This window comes from Juglans regia, chromosome 3 (genome assembly GCF_001411555.2).
Source record: "Juglans regia cultivar Chandler chromosome 3, Walnut 2.0, whole genome shotgun sequence".
Taxonomy (NCBI): domain Eukaryota; kingdom Viridiplantae; phylum Streptophyta; class Magnoliopsida; order Fagales; family Juglandaceae; genus Juglans; species Juglans regia.
Window position 1 is genome coordinate 26,564,048 of NC_049903.1, and position 16,767 is coordinate 26,580,814.

At 33.9% G+C, this 16,767-nt stretch overlaps 1 protein-coding gene across 4 annotated transcripts; it reads right to left on the reverse strand.

Annotated features, from left to right (window-relative positions):
• Positions 1-205: 205 nt before the first annotated feature.
• LOC108990907 (OVARIAN TUMOR DOMAIN-containing deubiquitinating enzyme 12-like) lies at positions 206-13,116 on the reverse strand. Of its 4 annotated transcripts, none has more exons than XM_018965018.2 (11): positions 12,785-13,116; positions 8,832-9,168; positions 8,585-8,745; positions 7,101-7,174; positions 3,013-3,067; positions 2,824-2,898; positions 2,656-2,729; positions 2,512-2,560; positions 1,760-1,844; positions 1,179-1,235; positions 206-832 (listed from the first exon to the last, which is right to left on the reverse strand). In XM_018965018.2, the coding sequence occupies exons 2-11, from the start codon at positions 9,148-9,150 to the stop codon at positions 762-764; spliced, it is 1,020 nt and encodes a 339-aa protein (XP_018820563.1). In that variant the 5' UTR covers positions 9,151-9,168; positions 12,785-13,116; the 3' UTR covers positions 206-761. The 4 variants fall into 4 exon arrangements, with proteins under 4 accessions (XP_018820563.1, XP_018820565.1, XP_035544297.1 ...); XM_018965020.2 differs by having other exon boundaries at positions 8,832-9,202; positions 12,785-13,083; XM_035688404.1 differs by lacking the exons at positions 206-832; positions 1,179-1,235; positions 1,760-1,844 and adding an exon at positions 1,851-2,079 and having other exon boundaries at positions 12,785-13,086.
• Between the last annotated feature and the right edge of the window lie 3,651 nt (positions 13,117-16,767).

Here is a 16,767-nt window from a genome sequence, read left to right on the forward strand (position 1 = left end):
TCATCTTATTATCTTAAAGTTATCCATGCTGACATGGCACATTTGCAATTTTATAGAAAAAATTTAATTGTAAACAATTCTGCATACTAATACGCACTCATTCAATATGATTGGTCAGAAAGTAAATTTTATTAAAAACAATGCTAATTTAAATTTAAAATATAAAAACAACAACATTAGTATGCAAATTGGTACGCAAACTTGCTTATACATAGCAAAATTCGATTTTATATGCCAACTTTCAATGAAAATTACTTAAAAGATACCACTAGATAATAAGTATGATTGAGAATAATCTGGAATATGCAAATCCATACACCTGTACTTCAGGATCTGATCCATCTTTGAAATATTTCTATACAGACTCTCACCAATCCAAACAATTTGTCAATAAACTGAAGCTAATTTGAACTCCATTCCACTCTTTGTTGCAGGAATTATTCTTTGTTGCAGCGAAAAGGCAGGCATAGGAAATTAAAGGTATCGATTTCCTCTTGCATTGCTCCTTGCCAACACACTTCAAGTTCAGGGATGCCGTGAAAAATAGCAAGCGACGAGCCATGATTGTGGAAACATTCAGAAGAAGAAAATTTAATATGTTCATAGCAACAGTGAGGGCAACAGACGATTATTGAGAGAGTAGGACAGTTTGGAGCAAGTCTTGCACCAAGTAGTACTACGTGTGTATACGTTAAATAGCAACAGTAAGGGCAACAGATTGGGAGATTTGTGCCCCATGACACTTGACAGCCACACATCTCCTAATTTCTGGTGCCGAACTTCCACCACCTTCTCCTCTTCCTGGACTCATTTGAATCGTTTGATGGCACATCTGAATTACAAATCATGATAAAGAAGGCATGCATTATTTTCAGGGGCATAATGAAAAAATCTAACTTTAATCTGATAAGATTAGAGCCTGAAAACACAAATTCAATCTTAGGTTGGGCCAAATAAAATAAAAAAGAGAGGTGTGCTTCCAATTCTTTCCAATTGTCCATTTTTCACGTTTTCACCCAAAAGCAAAAATTCAACACCCACGTCAAAGGATGTTCATATGGAGTAAAAGCAGCCTAGCTTGATGGTTGGGTATATCCAATCTCAATTTGTCATTGGGCTAGCAGTCTAAAACTTCTGAACTTCTTTACCCAGAACAGACAAGCATAAAAGGAAATTACCTCCTTGAAGATAGATCGAGTTGTAATGCACTTCAGCCCAAAAGCTCAAGAAAATTACTGCACAACACAAGCATTGCATAAAAGTTTTAAAGGTAACAGATTATATAATTTAAACAACCAAACTTGACATGATTAATTGAAAATAAAAATCAGAAAGAATTGTAAACCAACAGCAAAAGATAAATTCTTATATCTTACTGATCATATAAAGGACACACCAATTTGGCACATTTTCCACCACTAACTTTCCATAGTTCCTCTAACCATGGTACAGCTAATAAATTCATTATATGGTGCCAGTTTTAAGACCCACCCAGCAACTTTTAAAAGCGGTATGGGTGTAGAAATAGAAATTTAGGCCAAGGTTCAGCAGTATTACTTGTGACAGCATGATGTGAGGAAAAAATAAGAGGGAAATGCAAAAACATTTAAAAAAAAAATTACAGAAAGTTAGAAACTGAGAATTAAAGACAACTTGCTGCAAGTAGAATAAGCAGAGAAGTCTTAGCCAACCTACCGCAAGCCAGAAAGACCAAAAAATAATATACTCGCAATAAAACTGAATAATTTAGGAATTTTACCTCGATCTGGCTTCAGGAAATTAGGAAGAATTTCTATGGAACAGGTATCCTTAAAAGAGGTAATAAGAAAAATCTTCACCCCATACTGCAACAAAACATTTACAAGTATTAGTCATGGATGAATCGCACTTATATCCTGACCATTAACTTTGCAATTGTGATTCCTAGAAGATCGCAGTCCAAAAGAAAAATAACTGGGTTGAAACGGAAGTTAGAGAGAGTGGCCAGCAGTTCAGAAAGAGATTAGAGCCAGAGAAAACTCATCTTGGCAATCTCTCTAGAATTGTCACACGCACATTTATCTAAGTAATTGGTAAGACCTGTGCCCAAGACTGTTTTGGTTCAGAAAAAAGAAATGCTAAATATATAACAAAAATTAATAAATGCAGAACATGAAGTTGGATATCAAAAGCTTTATGATCCAATTTTTTTTTTTTTTTTTTTTTACAGAAGCAAACTATTTGGTTGTCCAAGCCTAGAGTTGGATCAATGCTTGACAAGTTAAAACTTCTCCAGCTGCAATATACAAATTAAAAAACGACTCCAACCACCAAAGTTATACTTTTAAGTTCCAATATAACTTCACTCTACAATAAGTTAACATAATTACAATATACCTAGGATGTAGGACACACAAATATAAGCTTTAATACAACATAGAATAATGACAGGACCTCCCTTTCATAAACTAACAAAGAAAAACAAATCTTACAGAGTTCAAAAAGAGGGAAAATGATAACCAAAAACCATACCGAATCTGCAGCTGCTTGCAATGTGACATGATCACCCCACTCCCCGCTTCTAGTAACATTAAATTGAAGTTTACATTGGGAGATCCTTAGTCTATAAACAAAAATTATAAGAGAGAAAGAAAAGGCAACGAGTTTGATTAGTACTTGGACATCTTCTCACAGTAGTCATCATATTCCATGGGAACATATCCCTCATAAATCTCTGGGTGAGACCTAAGCTGATAAGAACAAACATAAAAGTAAATAAAGATACATCAGCTTCGAGAAATTCAAGTTGGCACCAGAAAAAGTAGCTACTTCATATCAACCTACCTGACTCACTACTTGTTGCCTTACATAGTTGTGGTTGTCAGGTGTGCAATATAATTGATCTGATAAAGCATGAAACTGGAGAAAGAAACCATCGAAGTACGTATAAGAATTAAAGCATAGCAAATAAATAACAACCTAAATAGATCCTGATGATAATTGCTAGGATGCTGAAGGATAAGGATAACTAACCTGACAATTACCATCCCCTTGAACCTTGTGCTCTTCAAAGTTATACATCTGCAATCTGAATATACAACATGAAGTAGTATCAACAATAAAACCGCCGAGGCAAACAAAAAAGTTATGAAGCCCATATTTCAAACCTACGTTGCAATAGACAGCACAACCCCCACGCGCACGTGGCCTGGGTGTGGTTGCTCCTGAAGCTTCGTATAACTCAAGCCACATTTGGGCCCATACTCCAAAACGGCTGGTCAAAGATTACAATCATAGCCCACTGAAATTATATCTCTCCCAGGCAATGTGGCATTTCATTCACCATCTTCTATAATCGATCTGGGGTACTACACTCTCTCACTCTTAAATCCTGATGTTCTCGTCAAACTATTCTGTTGCAGGTGGCATAGCTCAGTCTCGCATTTATGGCAGGTGAGTGGCTTTGATACCATTAGAAACAATATAAGGAAAGCCCAAACCACATCAAAGCCTATACTTTTAAAGGACTAGTCAAGGGTTACAATTGGAGCACCTTTGAGTCATTATAAAGGGTCAAAACTTCTCCCTCCCAAGCAGGTGCTCATCTGCCCTGTTTGTCCATTAACCCTAGGATTCTTATTGCAAAATATAACAGTTTTAGGAGCCACAAGAGAACCCTGGTTGCCGCAAATCATAGCTGCTAGCAGTTAAGTCCAACATGACTCTTTTATATAAATTCACTTCCTTGCCACCTGTAAATTAAATACACGTCTCTGTAAGATTTACAGATCTGGTAAAACCTAAATTCTGGAGCCTAAGTACCACCCCAAGCCGTCCCAAACCAAGAAAGGAGGATCAGCCCCTGCTTGAATTGTAGATCCACTAAAATCAAACCCTAGTAGCCTTCAAACACCACAGACACCATCTGCCAACTCCCTACCCTCAACATAAGTCCCAAATCCAATATAACGTAATTATAAATTACTTTCAGAGTTGCCACACCATTGAGGTATGGATATCCAGCAATTTTTCCATCAAGAGTTCTGCAGAAACAGATCTGAGAGCCTTTCAAAAATTCTGCCCAGGCTTGGAGCCCCTAATTCAAAGTCTTAAATTTCAATCCTTCACTTCTCTTGCTGCAGCAATCTATTGAAAATATAATTCTAGGTTTTTTTCATTAACTTTCAACCGGAACAATCTCTAAATGGCTCCCGTCATTGATTCAGCTTGATATTTTACTTTTTCCATTGTTTAAATGCTATTCTAGCCCTTTTGAAACCCAAAAGTGTTTCTAGAGGCTGCAAATCTTTGGTGCAACCTCTAAACCAATTCTAAGATAAGTTTTCTTCAAGATTCTTTCAATAATTGAAATCCCTATCTTTTTGAAAAATATCAATGGTTCTTAATTGTTTCTGGGATGGAACACTAAAATTTAAGGCCAGCAAGTACAGGAAACTGGTTTGCGTATAAGAAATTGAAGTAGGCCAGGCCTCTCCAGGCAGTAAGCTCCCTTACATTCCCGTGTTGTGCCTATGATAGAGGGCATAAAACATGGTCATATTCTAAGTATAAAGTTGAACTTTCCATCGTGCAAGGAAAAGTGGTTAATCATTGTTGCATGTGCTGGAAACAGGGCATTATAATGGTTAATCGTTGTTGCATGTACAGGAAAAGTGGGGAAATGGTGGATAACCTCCTTTTACATTGTGAGGTTGCTAGCATCCTATGTAACATGATCTTTGATCTCTTTGGGATTGGTTGGGTGATGCCTTCCCAGGTGGTGGAGCTTTTAACATGTTGGAAAGGGGTAGTTTAGATACCAACAGTGCGCACCATTGCACAAGATGATCGTGTCATGTGTATTATGGTGTCTATGGAGAGAAAGAAACCAGCATTGTTTGGAGGATTGCGAAAAGTCCATGTTGCAGTTAAATTCTTTCAATCTAAACACCGTGTCATTGAATAACAGCCCAACATAGAGTTGCTCTTTCTATTGCTAATTTTCAGGATTTTCTAGCACTTTTTCCTTTTGATTGTTAAATGCATTCATGTATACTTCCTTTGTACTGGGGTAACATCCTCTTTCATGTGTTTCATATGTTTTTTTAAAAAGAGTGATCTCATCATACTTGTATGGTTGATGAGTAGAGTCTAAATAGTGAAACGAGTTCAAATATGCATGTTTCAGAGTCTGCAGCATATCAAGAGCCCTTAAAATCTGCTGTAAAGCATTCCTAGTGAATTGCCATAGGCCTTTAAGGTCATGGTTTGTAACACCCCAATGGAAGACCCAAACCACATGGCTTATACTCCAAAAGGACTAGTTAATGATACAATTAGAGACTTATTGAAATATCATAAAGAGCAAGAACTTCTTATTCCCAAGCAATATGGGATCCAATACACCAAATACCCTTATCCTTATCATATGAGGTATCACAATCTCCCCCCCGGGGGGTTTCCTTAAAATTCCCGACGTCCTCGTCGGAATAGTCCATCATAGGTGGCACGACTCAAGTCCCACATTTCTGATTGAATCTAGCTCTGATACAATTGTAACGCCCCAATAGAAGGCCCAAACCACATGGCCTATACTCCAAAAGGGCTTGTCAATGATACAATTAGAGCCCTATAGGAACATTATAAAAAGCAAAAACTTCTCCTTCCCAAACAATATAGAATCCCATACACCACTTACTCTTATCCATATCATATGGGGTATCACATGGTTTAAGCCCCCGATAAGTAATCTTTCCAATGACTGAAATTGCATACTTTTTTAATAGACCTAGGAGTTGCAGTAAGTATTGTTTTTCTAACAAATAAGATAAATTTCAATAATGGTCAAATGACACTATCCAAGTACAACAAACATGTACAACATACGTATACATCAAATGCACCTAACTACATAAAAGTAAATAGATCAAGAAAGTTTTGGAAGCTAGGGGAAACCATCTAATCGTAAAGTTTATATTGCCACAAGTTTACCATGGATCCATTGTGCACCTCATATCTCGTATGCTGTGAAACTCTCTTCAACCCATTCTAATATTTTTCCTTAGGTCAATCCCATCCTCCCACTCACCTCATTAGAACACCACTCACCCCTACCATACTTCATTTTTTTTTATGGGTAAGCCCTACCATACTTTATATCAATCACTACTCCCCATAGGCAATCTCTTTCATTGGCATACCGCCAAAACCACTTCCCCAAGAGGGCTCAGTTAAATGTGATCACTTTTCTAATACCCAAACCACCCACAGAAATTGGGGAGCATACCTTGGGCCAAATACTGTATGAGATTTCAGTTCCTCTTCTATTCCGCCCCGTAGGGTATGTGATGAACAAGTTTACAAATGTTTTAATGTCATTCTTGTGCCATAGGGTATGTACTAAGCATGCTTATGTTATAAAAGTTATCGGAATGCTCATGAAAGCTATGAGAAAGAAAAAGTGAGATGATGAATGATTATATGGTTTTATAAACGTTTTCTTTTGGTCATATGAGGAAGATGAAATGGTACCAAAGCTACAAGGTGGATGCACAAGCCACACTGAAGTGAGCACTCCAAAGGATGTTTAGAAGGTGTGGTCCACCTGGATGTTTTTATCCTATCCCCTTGTGGCCATAAGCAGGGGAGCTGAGGCACAACTTGAGCACACAAGGGTCAATGTGTTTGGGCCACTATGGATAAATGTGTGATGTACTATTTCTTTGACTCAATTTTGTTCTTATGTTTTATAATGTCCCATGTGATGATGAGAACAAGTCTGCCTGTAAAAGCCAATAGAGGGGAGACATTGACCTAGTGAAGAGGTGAATAAGTGTTCACCATAAAGGCTCATAGGATTTCTTTTAGACTTTTTCATAACATTGTGATTTTCCTTAGTTTGGATGTGTCGGATTTGTTATGTTTACCGTTTGACAATTAATAAAGTGCTTGGTAGTTGGTAGTATCTAAAGTTTATAAAATTCTTATTACCTAGTATAAGGAAATTTAGTGGTACACATTCCTAATCTTTTTGGGAAGGGAATGTTACAAAGAGACAAATTTATATGCAAAGAAATATAATAAATTTAACAACCAGAAAAGACAAATATTAGGAACAATACCTGTCCAGAAGCCTTTGATGATCTGAAGTTACTTCATCAATTGAAGGAATTTCTCCATTAATTCTAGGAACATGCTGTGATATATAAACTAAATTAAGTGTGGCAAATACCACGGCCATAAATGAATTAATAAGTTAAAAGCATTTAATAATCCAAGTACATAAAAACTTGAGCCAAGTGAAAAAAAAAATAGTCATAAGAGAACCTTTTTTTTATAAGTAATAGTCATAAGAGAACTCAAAATCTCTCTCTGTTTTTCTTTTTTTTTGGGGGGATAAGTAAGAGAACTCAAAATCTCTTGATGCATCTAAATCTCTAGGCTTAGCAGGTAAGTAATGGAATGGAGACGTAGTGTGTACCTTAGAATCTAAGCTTGCTTAACAAAAAGACAATGAAAAATGAAACCCAAAATGGGTAGCTACATCTAAGGTGATCTGAAGTCCGATACATGGAAACTATTTATGGTGTCCAGTCTTCAGACCTTAATTCTAGATCTATTGTATCCACAAAAATATATATAAAAAAAATCTATATCCATGCAACAAGCCAATGAAGGCTAAGCACCTTCAGCCACATCTGAACTCATACTCCGAAATGACTAGTCAAGATTACCATTGGAGCCCCTTGGAGTCATTATAATGGGTTTGAAATTTTCCATCCTAGTCAATGTGGGATCCCATTCATCACCTTCCCATACACAATCACACAATCCAAGGTATTGCAATCTCCCCCTATCCCAAGCGCCATAAGTTTCCAACGTTCTTGTTTGACCAAGTCCTTCATAGGTAGCATGAATGACTCAAGTCCCGTACTTCTGGTTGTGATTGGCTCTAAAACTATTTGTAATGGCCTAAGAAAGGCTTAGCCACACTTAGGCCCATATCCAAAAGGACTAATCAAGGTTACTATTGGAGCCCCTTGGAACCATTATAAGGGCTTAATCTTCTCCCTCTCAAGCAATGCGGGATCTCATTCATCACCTTCCCATACACAATCTAACATCAATTTATTAATTTGCGTATTGATAAAATCGATAAAGATATTGCTAACCATGGGTTAAAAATAAGTAATATGGAAATTTCTTGAAAAAAAAAAAAAAAAACTATCACGACAAGCTTGTATATAAATAATCAGAGAAAATCGTCAAATTGAACTAATATCAAACATGCAGGATAAGTCAAAGGAAAGGTTAGGCCTCGTTTGGTTACGCAGTTCAGATGAGATGAAATTAGATTTTTTCTTGAAAGTTGAATAAAATATTGTTATAATATAATTTTTTAATATTATTTTTGTTTTGGGATTTGAAAAAGTTGAATTGTTTATTATATTTTGTGTGGAAATTTGAGAAAGTTGTAATGATTATATGAGATGAGATATTTTAGTTTTGTGTAACCAAACCAGTCCTAACTAACTTCAGTATGTTTCTTTAATGACTATATGGAGAAGAATCTTAGTTGCTGAAACGTTATCTAAGTTAAACTTACAGGAATGGAGATCATTTGATCCAGTCTCCTGCCTACTTCACCATCGAGTTCAAATTCATTGGTTATCTCCAAAGAATAAGGATTCCCCTCTCTATCACCAGGGCTTGAACAGGAAGTGGAAGGCTCTGCATCATCAGCTTCTTCCTGGCCAAAGTTATGGGCTGCACATTGTAAGAAAGACTACTAAGATAACTGATATAAGTAGGCTGATGACTGAGAAAATCCATAAAGGAGCTTAACTGAATACCTGAACAGCTGTAGTTCACTGAAGGACCATGCCAATCATGTTCAAGATTTGATGCTTGAAACTGCTCTTCTCCTGCATGTGAGTATCCGGATGTTTCTGAAACTGCCAGTTGCAAAAATTCTTCTTGAAGTGTACGCGCAATAACTTCGTCATTCTCTAAATGACTACAATTAGTGTCATAATTCCCTTGATAGATTCCATTATATGCATCATCGGCACTATGATGGATTATCTCACCATAATATCCAGAATTGTTGGGATCACCATCAAGAAGTCGCAGGCCCCACTGCACGACATCCGAATGTTCATGTATGACCATCTTTCCATCCCAAAGAGACTGCTTTTAGGATCACTGAACCAGTTAGTTTAATCTGTGCAAATAGCTCTCAATTATGTAAGAGAGATTAATATTCAACTAGATCTACAATAAACATCCAGCACCTTAATGTAGAAATAAAACATAACATGCAATAATTCTTGTCAGACTAGGTGTTGTGCTTCATCTTGAAGACTGCAGACCAAAGGGATAAATATATGCCTAAAATAGGACAAATGATTTCCCACAGAATACTAAGGAGAAAGTGTCCTTTCATTTATAATATGCAACATTTTTATGACAATGATCAAAATTTATGGCAATGATGAATAACCGGCACCTCAATTAGTTCTTTGTATAAGATTGTTCAGAGTTTAAAGATGTTTCATTTTACTGTGATAAATACAATAAATAAAAAAGGAGCTGCTAGTACAGCATGAAATGGCAAGGAGTAGAAGGTTGATTATCCTTAAAAACATTAAAAACATAATAGGGAAGCCAATAAAGACATGACCCCAGCTCACATATTCCCCAAATCAAACTCTAACCAGACATAATCATATTAAGTACTCCAAAAGAGAGAGTTCATGAAATCTGTGTGCGTGAGAGAGAGAGAGTAAATCTTTTTTTTGATAAGTAAGAGTAAAATATAATTGACTAGTTCATTTTAAATATATTCTGCGACAGGATATGTAACCTGAACCACGAAAAGGAAGAATGGACGATTTATTTAATTCATACTTGTTATAATTTCTTTCACATTCCTTTCCGAAGTGTGCAACAGTGCTCAGCATCAATCAGTGTAGGTAACAGCTCATTTAAGTGCCAAAGCCGAAGCGCTTGACTTACCAAAAACAAAGCATTTACAAAAGAGCTCATTTTTTTGTACTTTTTGTGTGAACCTCAAGCGCAAAAAAAAGGTGCTTTTCTAATTAAACAAAATATAAAATATCTATTCAAGACCCCGAAAATGATGTAAATGAATATTTTTAAGTATTTAGTTGATATTGAAGACCATTTGCGTGCCGTGGTGCCAAAAGTCACATGTAATGTACATGCTTTGAACCCAATAGGACTATTGGCTCACTAGTTAGATTGATATTTGATTGCTTATGTTAGAATAGAAGTCAATCCCTACAACTATTGGGCTTTCTTTGGGCTCATTTGGACACTTAGGCCTCGTTTGTTTTCGTAGATGAGATGAGATGAGATAAAATAAATTGAGATAAAAGTTAAAAGTTGAATAAAATATTATTAGAATATTTTTTTTAATATTATTTTTGTTTTAGGATTTGAAAAAGTTGAATTGTTTATTTTATTTTGTATGAAAATTTGGGAAAGTTGTAATGATTAGATGAGATGAGAAGTTTTGTGAAAGTGAACGAGGCCTTAGAGTATCTTAGAATTCTATGAATAGTAGTGGAATACTTTGAGTTAAGATGTCTTATTGGGTTTTGAGAAAGGAAAGAGAAAAAGTTAAATAAAAATATTATAAAGTTAAAAAATTGTTTAATATAATTTTTGTTTCGAAATTTGAAAAAATTGTATTGATTTTTGTGTTTTGTTTGGAAGTATGGAGAAGTTGTATTGTTTTTTTTTTTTTGTGTTTGGATAATGATTAGGTAATGATTAGGTGAAAAAGTTGAAGATTTAAATATTGAAAAGTGTTTTGTGTTCAAGTGATGTTTGGGAAGGAAAATATGAAAAGTTTTGAGAATTTCTCATCTCTTCTCATTACCCAAACATGCCCTAGTCATGACCTTTTTAGTATATTCAGCCATGCACTTTAATTTGTGCATAGCTATCAAATCAAATGGCAAAAGTAATATTCAGCAAAGCACAAGAAAATTATATAAAATTTAATGTTTTAAATCTTAGGTAATTGATAACTTGATTTTCTTGCTGCATAATACTTTAGTAAATTGAGTAAATAGGCTAAATATATTACCATCTTGCATGTTAAAGCTTTTCTTTTTATTGATCTGTGGATTTTTTGTTATTATATACCATCTTTAAAAATGTGCACTTTACTTCAATCAAGAACAAGCTTGGGCTTTGCATCCAGGCTCTAGACAGCGTTTGCACTTAAGTTCGCCGAGCACTTTCACCAATACTGGCATTTACACTTTGGAAACTTATTTACGTAATATATGAAATAAAAGTAAGTGAAAAAGAAGCTTTTATTATTAGTAAACTATGGTTTTACTGATATACCAAAAAAAAAAAAAAAGTAACTCAAGTGGAAAAAGCCTTGGTCTTGGTGGTATGCTCCTTCTAGGTCTAAGGTTCGAATCCTCTTGGGTGCAAACAATTTCTATGGGCCATAAGACTGAGGGAACTTCCCTTTGAATTACTTGAGGTGCACTTACAGGAAATTCATTGCTGCGGGTCTGTGCCGCCCCAGTACTTGAGGTGCACTTGTGTGAGTCCTAAGGGCTCTGTCGGGGGTGGTTCCCCCGTCATAAAAAATAATAATATATGGGAACAACTATTTTATAACTCATTTCACAACCAACCAATGTAACAATGTCATTTCATTAACAAAAGTTATTTTTTATAACTTTGGATTTTCATCTGATTTAAATCCCAAAATTTGCATAACCGCCTTTCATTTAAACAGAGTTTGTAAAATGTTGTGTACGTATCATTTTCTTTATAAGTTCTAAATAAGAATTACCATAACCTCCAAGGCAAATTAACAAAGCCTAAAAATTGTGCATTGGTTGTTTCAATCTAGCTAGGTTTGGATATAAAAGTGCTTTCAACTCATCTCATTTATTCATTACAATTTTTCCAAATTTCCACATAAAATATAAAAAACAATTCAACTTTTTCAAATTTCAAAACAATAATAATATTAAAAAATAATATTCTAACAATATTTTATTCAACTTTTAACTTTCATCTCATCTCAACTCAACTCACTATCCAAACCTCACCTAAGGCTACATAACTTGTACTTTATTATAATTGCCAAAAAAATACAATATGCACCCAAGTATTACATTTCATGGCTATTACACCTTTCCTACCATATAAGAAACCATTATAGACATATCCTTTATTAAATCACTATAAACCATGTCTTTCTTCGTCACCTTGACCCCAACTCTCTTTGCTTTAATAAAGTGAACAATAAAATAGTGAACCCGCACTCCCCCCCGCCCCCCCCCCCAACTCTCTCTCCCCCTCCCTCCCTAGAACAATTCCTTAAGTCAGCCTTTTAAAAAACCAAAGTTTGGAGATATACACACGCATGAACCACGCCACTATAGCTCAATTATTACTATAGAAATTATCCAATGACAAAAAAAAAAATACACAACGACAAAACAAACGCCAGTGCGAAAGAACAGCAACAACAACAACAACAACATAAATAGAAAATAGATAACCCCAAATGAACACACAAAGCTTCAAAACAACAAATCATCTCCGATCAAATACAAAGATTGAGTTAGTCCGAACTCAAGGTAAAACAAATTCCCACATCCACCCATTACAACTTTCAACCATCCAAATTCTCAACCCAGAAAAATGTTAAACAAGAACCAAACAAAACCCAAATACCAAATCGTTCACAGTATAATAATTCAATATCGAAGCATACCAAAACTGTGATGTAACAGAGTAATACCTCACTCAATCAATTCAACTTCGGTTCGGGCACAGCTACAATCTAAAGAACACTACGCTTTGATCAGAAAATGAGTTTCAAAATGAGGGTTACAGCACACGGCACTGCTCTATATATGTAAAGGTATGAATGCAATCGAAGGCGACGTAGCACCGAGAGGAGAGTGAGGAAGCAATTTTGGAAGTACCGCACTCTCACGCCTCATTATATACAGTTTCAACCGCATTATACATCGAGTAAATTTTCGGCAGGAGGAATGTGCGAGATGCCTTTGGAGGGTTCAGATTTTCTCGGAATGAACGAACTTGGGGGTGATTTAACGTGCACTTCCTGTTTCTCTTTATAAATCGTTTGCTTAGGCAATAGGCAGTGTGGTACTGTTCGTTAATTTTTAAATTAATTGATAGATAAAATAAAATATGTATATAATATTTTTAAAAATATAAAAAAATTATATTTGCTTTCTAATATTATAAAAATATTTAATTTACTTTTATAATTATTTCAGTTTCCATGACAAAAAAAATATTAATTAAAAATTATTTTAATAAATAATTTAATTGTCATTGATAAGTGATGATATTGATAATGTTATTTTGATGTGACAACTAAAAGAGAGACTAGAAGGAAGAATTAAATAATAAAAATAATATTTTATATTGCATTATTAGTGTATTTATATTTTATATATTAGTGTGACATTATTTACTAACTATTTAATTTGTTATTTTAAAAACTAATAATAACTAAACTAATTAATTAGGCAATATCCACATCGGCTGACTATAAACTGAAAATAGAATGAAATTAGAATAGTCTAATAAAAGAATATTTGTAGAATTTATGTTAAATGACAAGATATCACGTGAAATTGCTTGCAGTACAGATAATGGTAATTGAATTTGACATTTTCCTATTTTCTATGCCTTGTCAAGTCAGCAAAATTGACTCCCACTCCTATGGTCTTATCGGATCATAAGATTTCAAGTTTCATTGCTCTCTTTTCTAATTCTTGGCTCAATTTCACCTAAATCAATACCAAGTAATCTATGGCGTGTAGGATAAGGATGTCTCTTGTCCAATAGGTTAGTTACAAGGACATGAAAATCTCATCTTGTCCACAAAGAAGATTGCAATATAATAATTTATAAATTGACTTGATTGAATATATCATATCTATTTTATAATAAAAATAATTTTTTAATCTTATATAAATAATTTTTAATAACAAGATAATTTTTTGTATGATGGAGATCTTTAATATTTTTGGATATGAAATTAAGCTAGGTAACAAACCCATTTTTTTTTTTTTAGAGAAATATTAGTTACAGTCATAAGTGAACAAATGCCGTACAATTAATTTGAAAAAATGAATAAATACGGGATTCACATAAAAATAAATAAATATTTAATAATATATTTCACTCTTTTTTAAAATGACTGTACAGTACTTGTGTATTCTACGATTGTACGTAATATTATTTTTTTATATATATATCTAAAAGTTTAAGGTCTTATTTGGCCAATAATTTTGGCTACTTTTCTTACAACAATTGAAAAAGAAATATTTTTATACTCCAACAAGGGGCCTAAGGAAAAAAAACTTTAGATAGAATTCTACTAATTTAATAATCAATTGAAAAGAAGATTTTTTTTATGAGTCACATATGCTTTCCACATGAAACTTGAAAAAAAAAAGGCCAAGCAAGTGTTTCCCAGCCAAGTTTATCTTCTTCTTTTGGGTGAACTTTTCTTGTGAAGTATGATCGGTTTGTTGATCACTTTTTGTGATCGGTACACCTTTCTGCTGTTGGTTAGTACAAGTCAATAATGTTTCGCAAAAACAGCCCTTGAAATCAAAGCCTTAATACTTCGCCTATAAGATAGTAATAAAAGTAATCTACAATGAAATAGATAGAGAAAAAAAAAATCCATCAATTAACTCGATCGTTTATTTTTATAGATTAAATGAGATGAAAATTAAATAAAATATTATTAAAATATATTTTTTAATATTATTTTTATTTTGATATTTGAAAATTTTGAATTGTTTATTTTATTTTATGTGAAAATTTTAAAAAATTGTAACGATTAAATGAGATAAATTAAAAAATTTTGTGAAAATAAACGGACTAAGATGAGATAAAAACTTTGGATTCCCATCACTTAAATACATCCAAACAGAGTGATCTTTTAGAATGCGTGGGATTCCAAAACATTTACTCTCATCCAAGCATTATGTGCCAGCCAGGGTCTAATTAAAAACATTTAGAAAATTTATTTGGAATATGATATTCTCACTACTGGTTCTTACCGCTCGGTGTTAATGCTAAAATTTTTTATTTTAATTTTTCTTTTTATTTAGTGATTAAGAAAATATTTTTTAATAATATTGAGATTTTTTTATTTTTTTAAAAAATATTTAAAAGTGTTAAAAAATATATGTAAAAAAAAATTAATTATGACTAACGGTAGCTTCTAGTAAGAGCTGGGAGCAGTGGACATAGCACTGTCCATTTAATTCAGACGTGGCATGCATAACCAATATTGACTATATACACTTGGTTTCAATATCCTTGTCTCCATTGAAGAATGAGAAGCACTTCAAAGCTCCAAATGAGTAAAGAAAACAATGATACCCTAATTCACTAAAGAACCATATGAGATCAAGAGCTTTAATATTATGAAGTAATGTACACTTCGAATCAAGGAAAGCAGTCGTAAATTTTCTTTTTGTTTGACAAACATATACAGACATATATATTATTATTCGAAATTGGAGAGATCAGTTCAAACTGAGAATTAAAATTTGTAAAGACTTGTCTATTCCCCTCCACAACTCCATGAGCATCAAATTTAAGGAATTACATAAAGTCAGCTAGAGATTGGGGCTAGCTATTCTTTTTCCAGGGAGCCAAAGGTCTTCGTGATCAACATCATGTTATGAGCTGGTTCCAGTCTTAGCTAGGCTAGTCCAACAACTGCTGGCTGTCTATCTACGAGGAGGAGTCAACTAGTGGTGCCAGCTTCTAAAAGATGACTTGAAATAAGATGTCCTTGCAAGGCCAGTTCTTCAAGCGATCTGGAGTAGTTTTATTTGCATAAATGAATCTACCCATAAATACTTACACCTACTACCCTTTGGTTTGGATACCACAAAAATGTTTGGAAATAAGTGAGAATTGTGAGAATTTGTTCGAGATTAAGTTTTATGAAATAAGAGGAAAAAAAATTGAATAAAATTATTTTTTAAAATAAATATTGTATCGGAGTTTGTGAAATTGAATAGATAATATGAAAATTTTATTTGAATATTTTTTTTAATATTATTTTTGTAAGTTTGTAAAAGTTATATTAATTTTTGTGTCTGAGTAACGTAATAATTAAAATAAAAAGTTTAAAATTTGAAATAAAAATATTTGTTGTACTTGAGTGATATTTGGAAATAAAGTTATAAGAAATTTGAGAAATTTTGGTGTTACCCAAACATGCCAGCACTAAACTTTCTGCATCCAATTAAGCCATAACTAGAAACTAGTTTCCTACAACACTTGCAAATAGACTGAAGTTGGTGTTATCTGAGATTATCTCTTATAATCAAAGTGCTTTTATATCTGGAAGGTTGATATCAGATAACATCATGATAGCATACGGGCATTCTATGAAAACAAGACAAAAAGGTAGAAGAGGGAGTGTGGCACTTAAATTGGATATGTCAAAGGCCTATGATAGGGTTGAGTGGCCATATTTGAGGGCAGTAATATATAAGTTGGGTTTTAGGTCTAGTTGGATTGAGAAGATCATGGTCTATGTGTCAACTGTGCAGTATTCAATTTTAATGAATGGTCAAACTAGTAGAGTGATACATCCTTCAAGGGGCTTAAGGCAAGGTGATCCACTGTCACCTTATTTATTTATGTTGTGTGTTGAAGGATTATCATCAATGCTACATGTTGCAGAGGCTTCAGGGGTTTTAAAGGGTG

Excerpts from the sequence above, each read along its gene's own strand:
- LOC108990907 (XM_018965018.2), bottom strand. The coding sequence starts at position 9,150 with ATGGTCATACATGAACATTCGGATGTCGTGCAGTGGGGCCTGCGACTT. Across the intron at positions 7,175-8,584 it reads ATCAAATGATCTCCATTCCT|CATGTTCCTAGAATTAATGG; the intron begins GTAAGTTTAACT and ends TATATATCACAG. Across the intron at positions 1,845-2,511 it reads TGCAAGCAGCTGCAGATTCG|TATGGGGTGAAGATTTTTCT; the intron begins GTATGGTTTTTG and ends GTTTTGTTGCAG.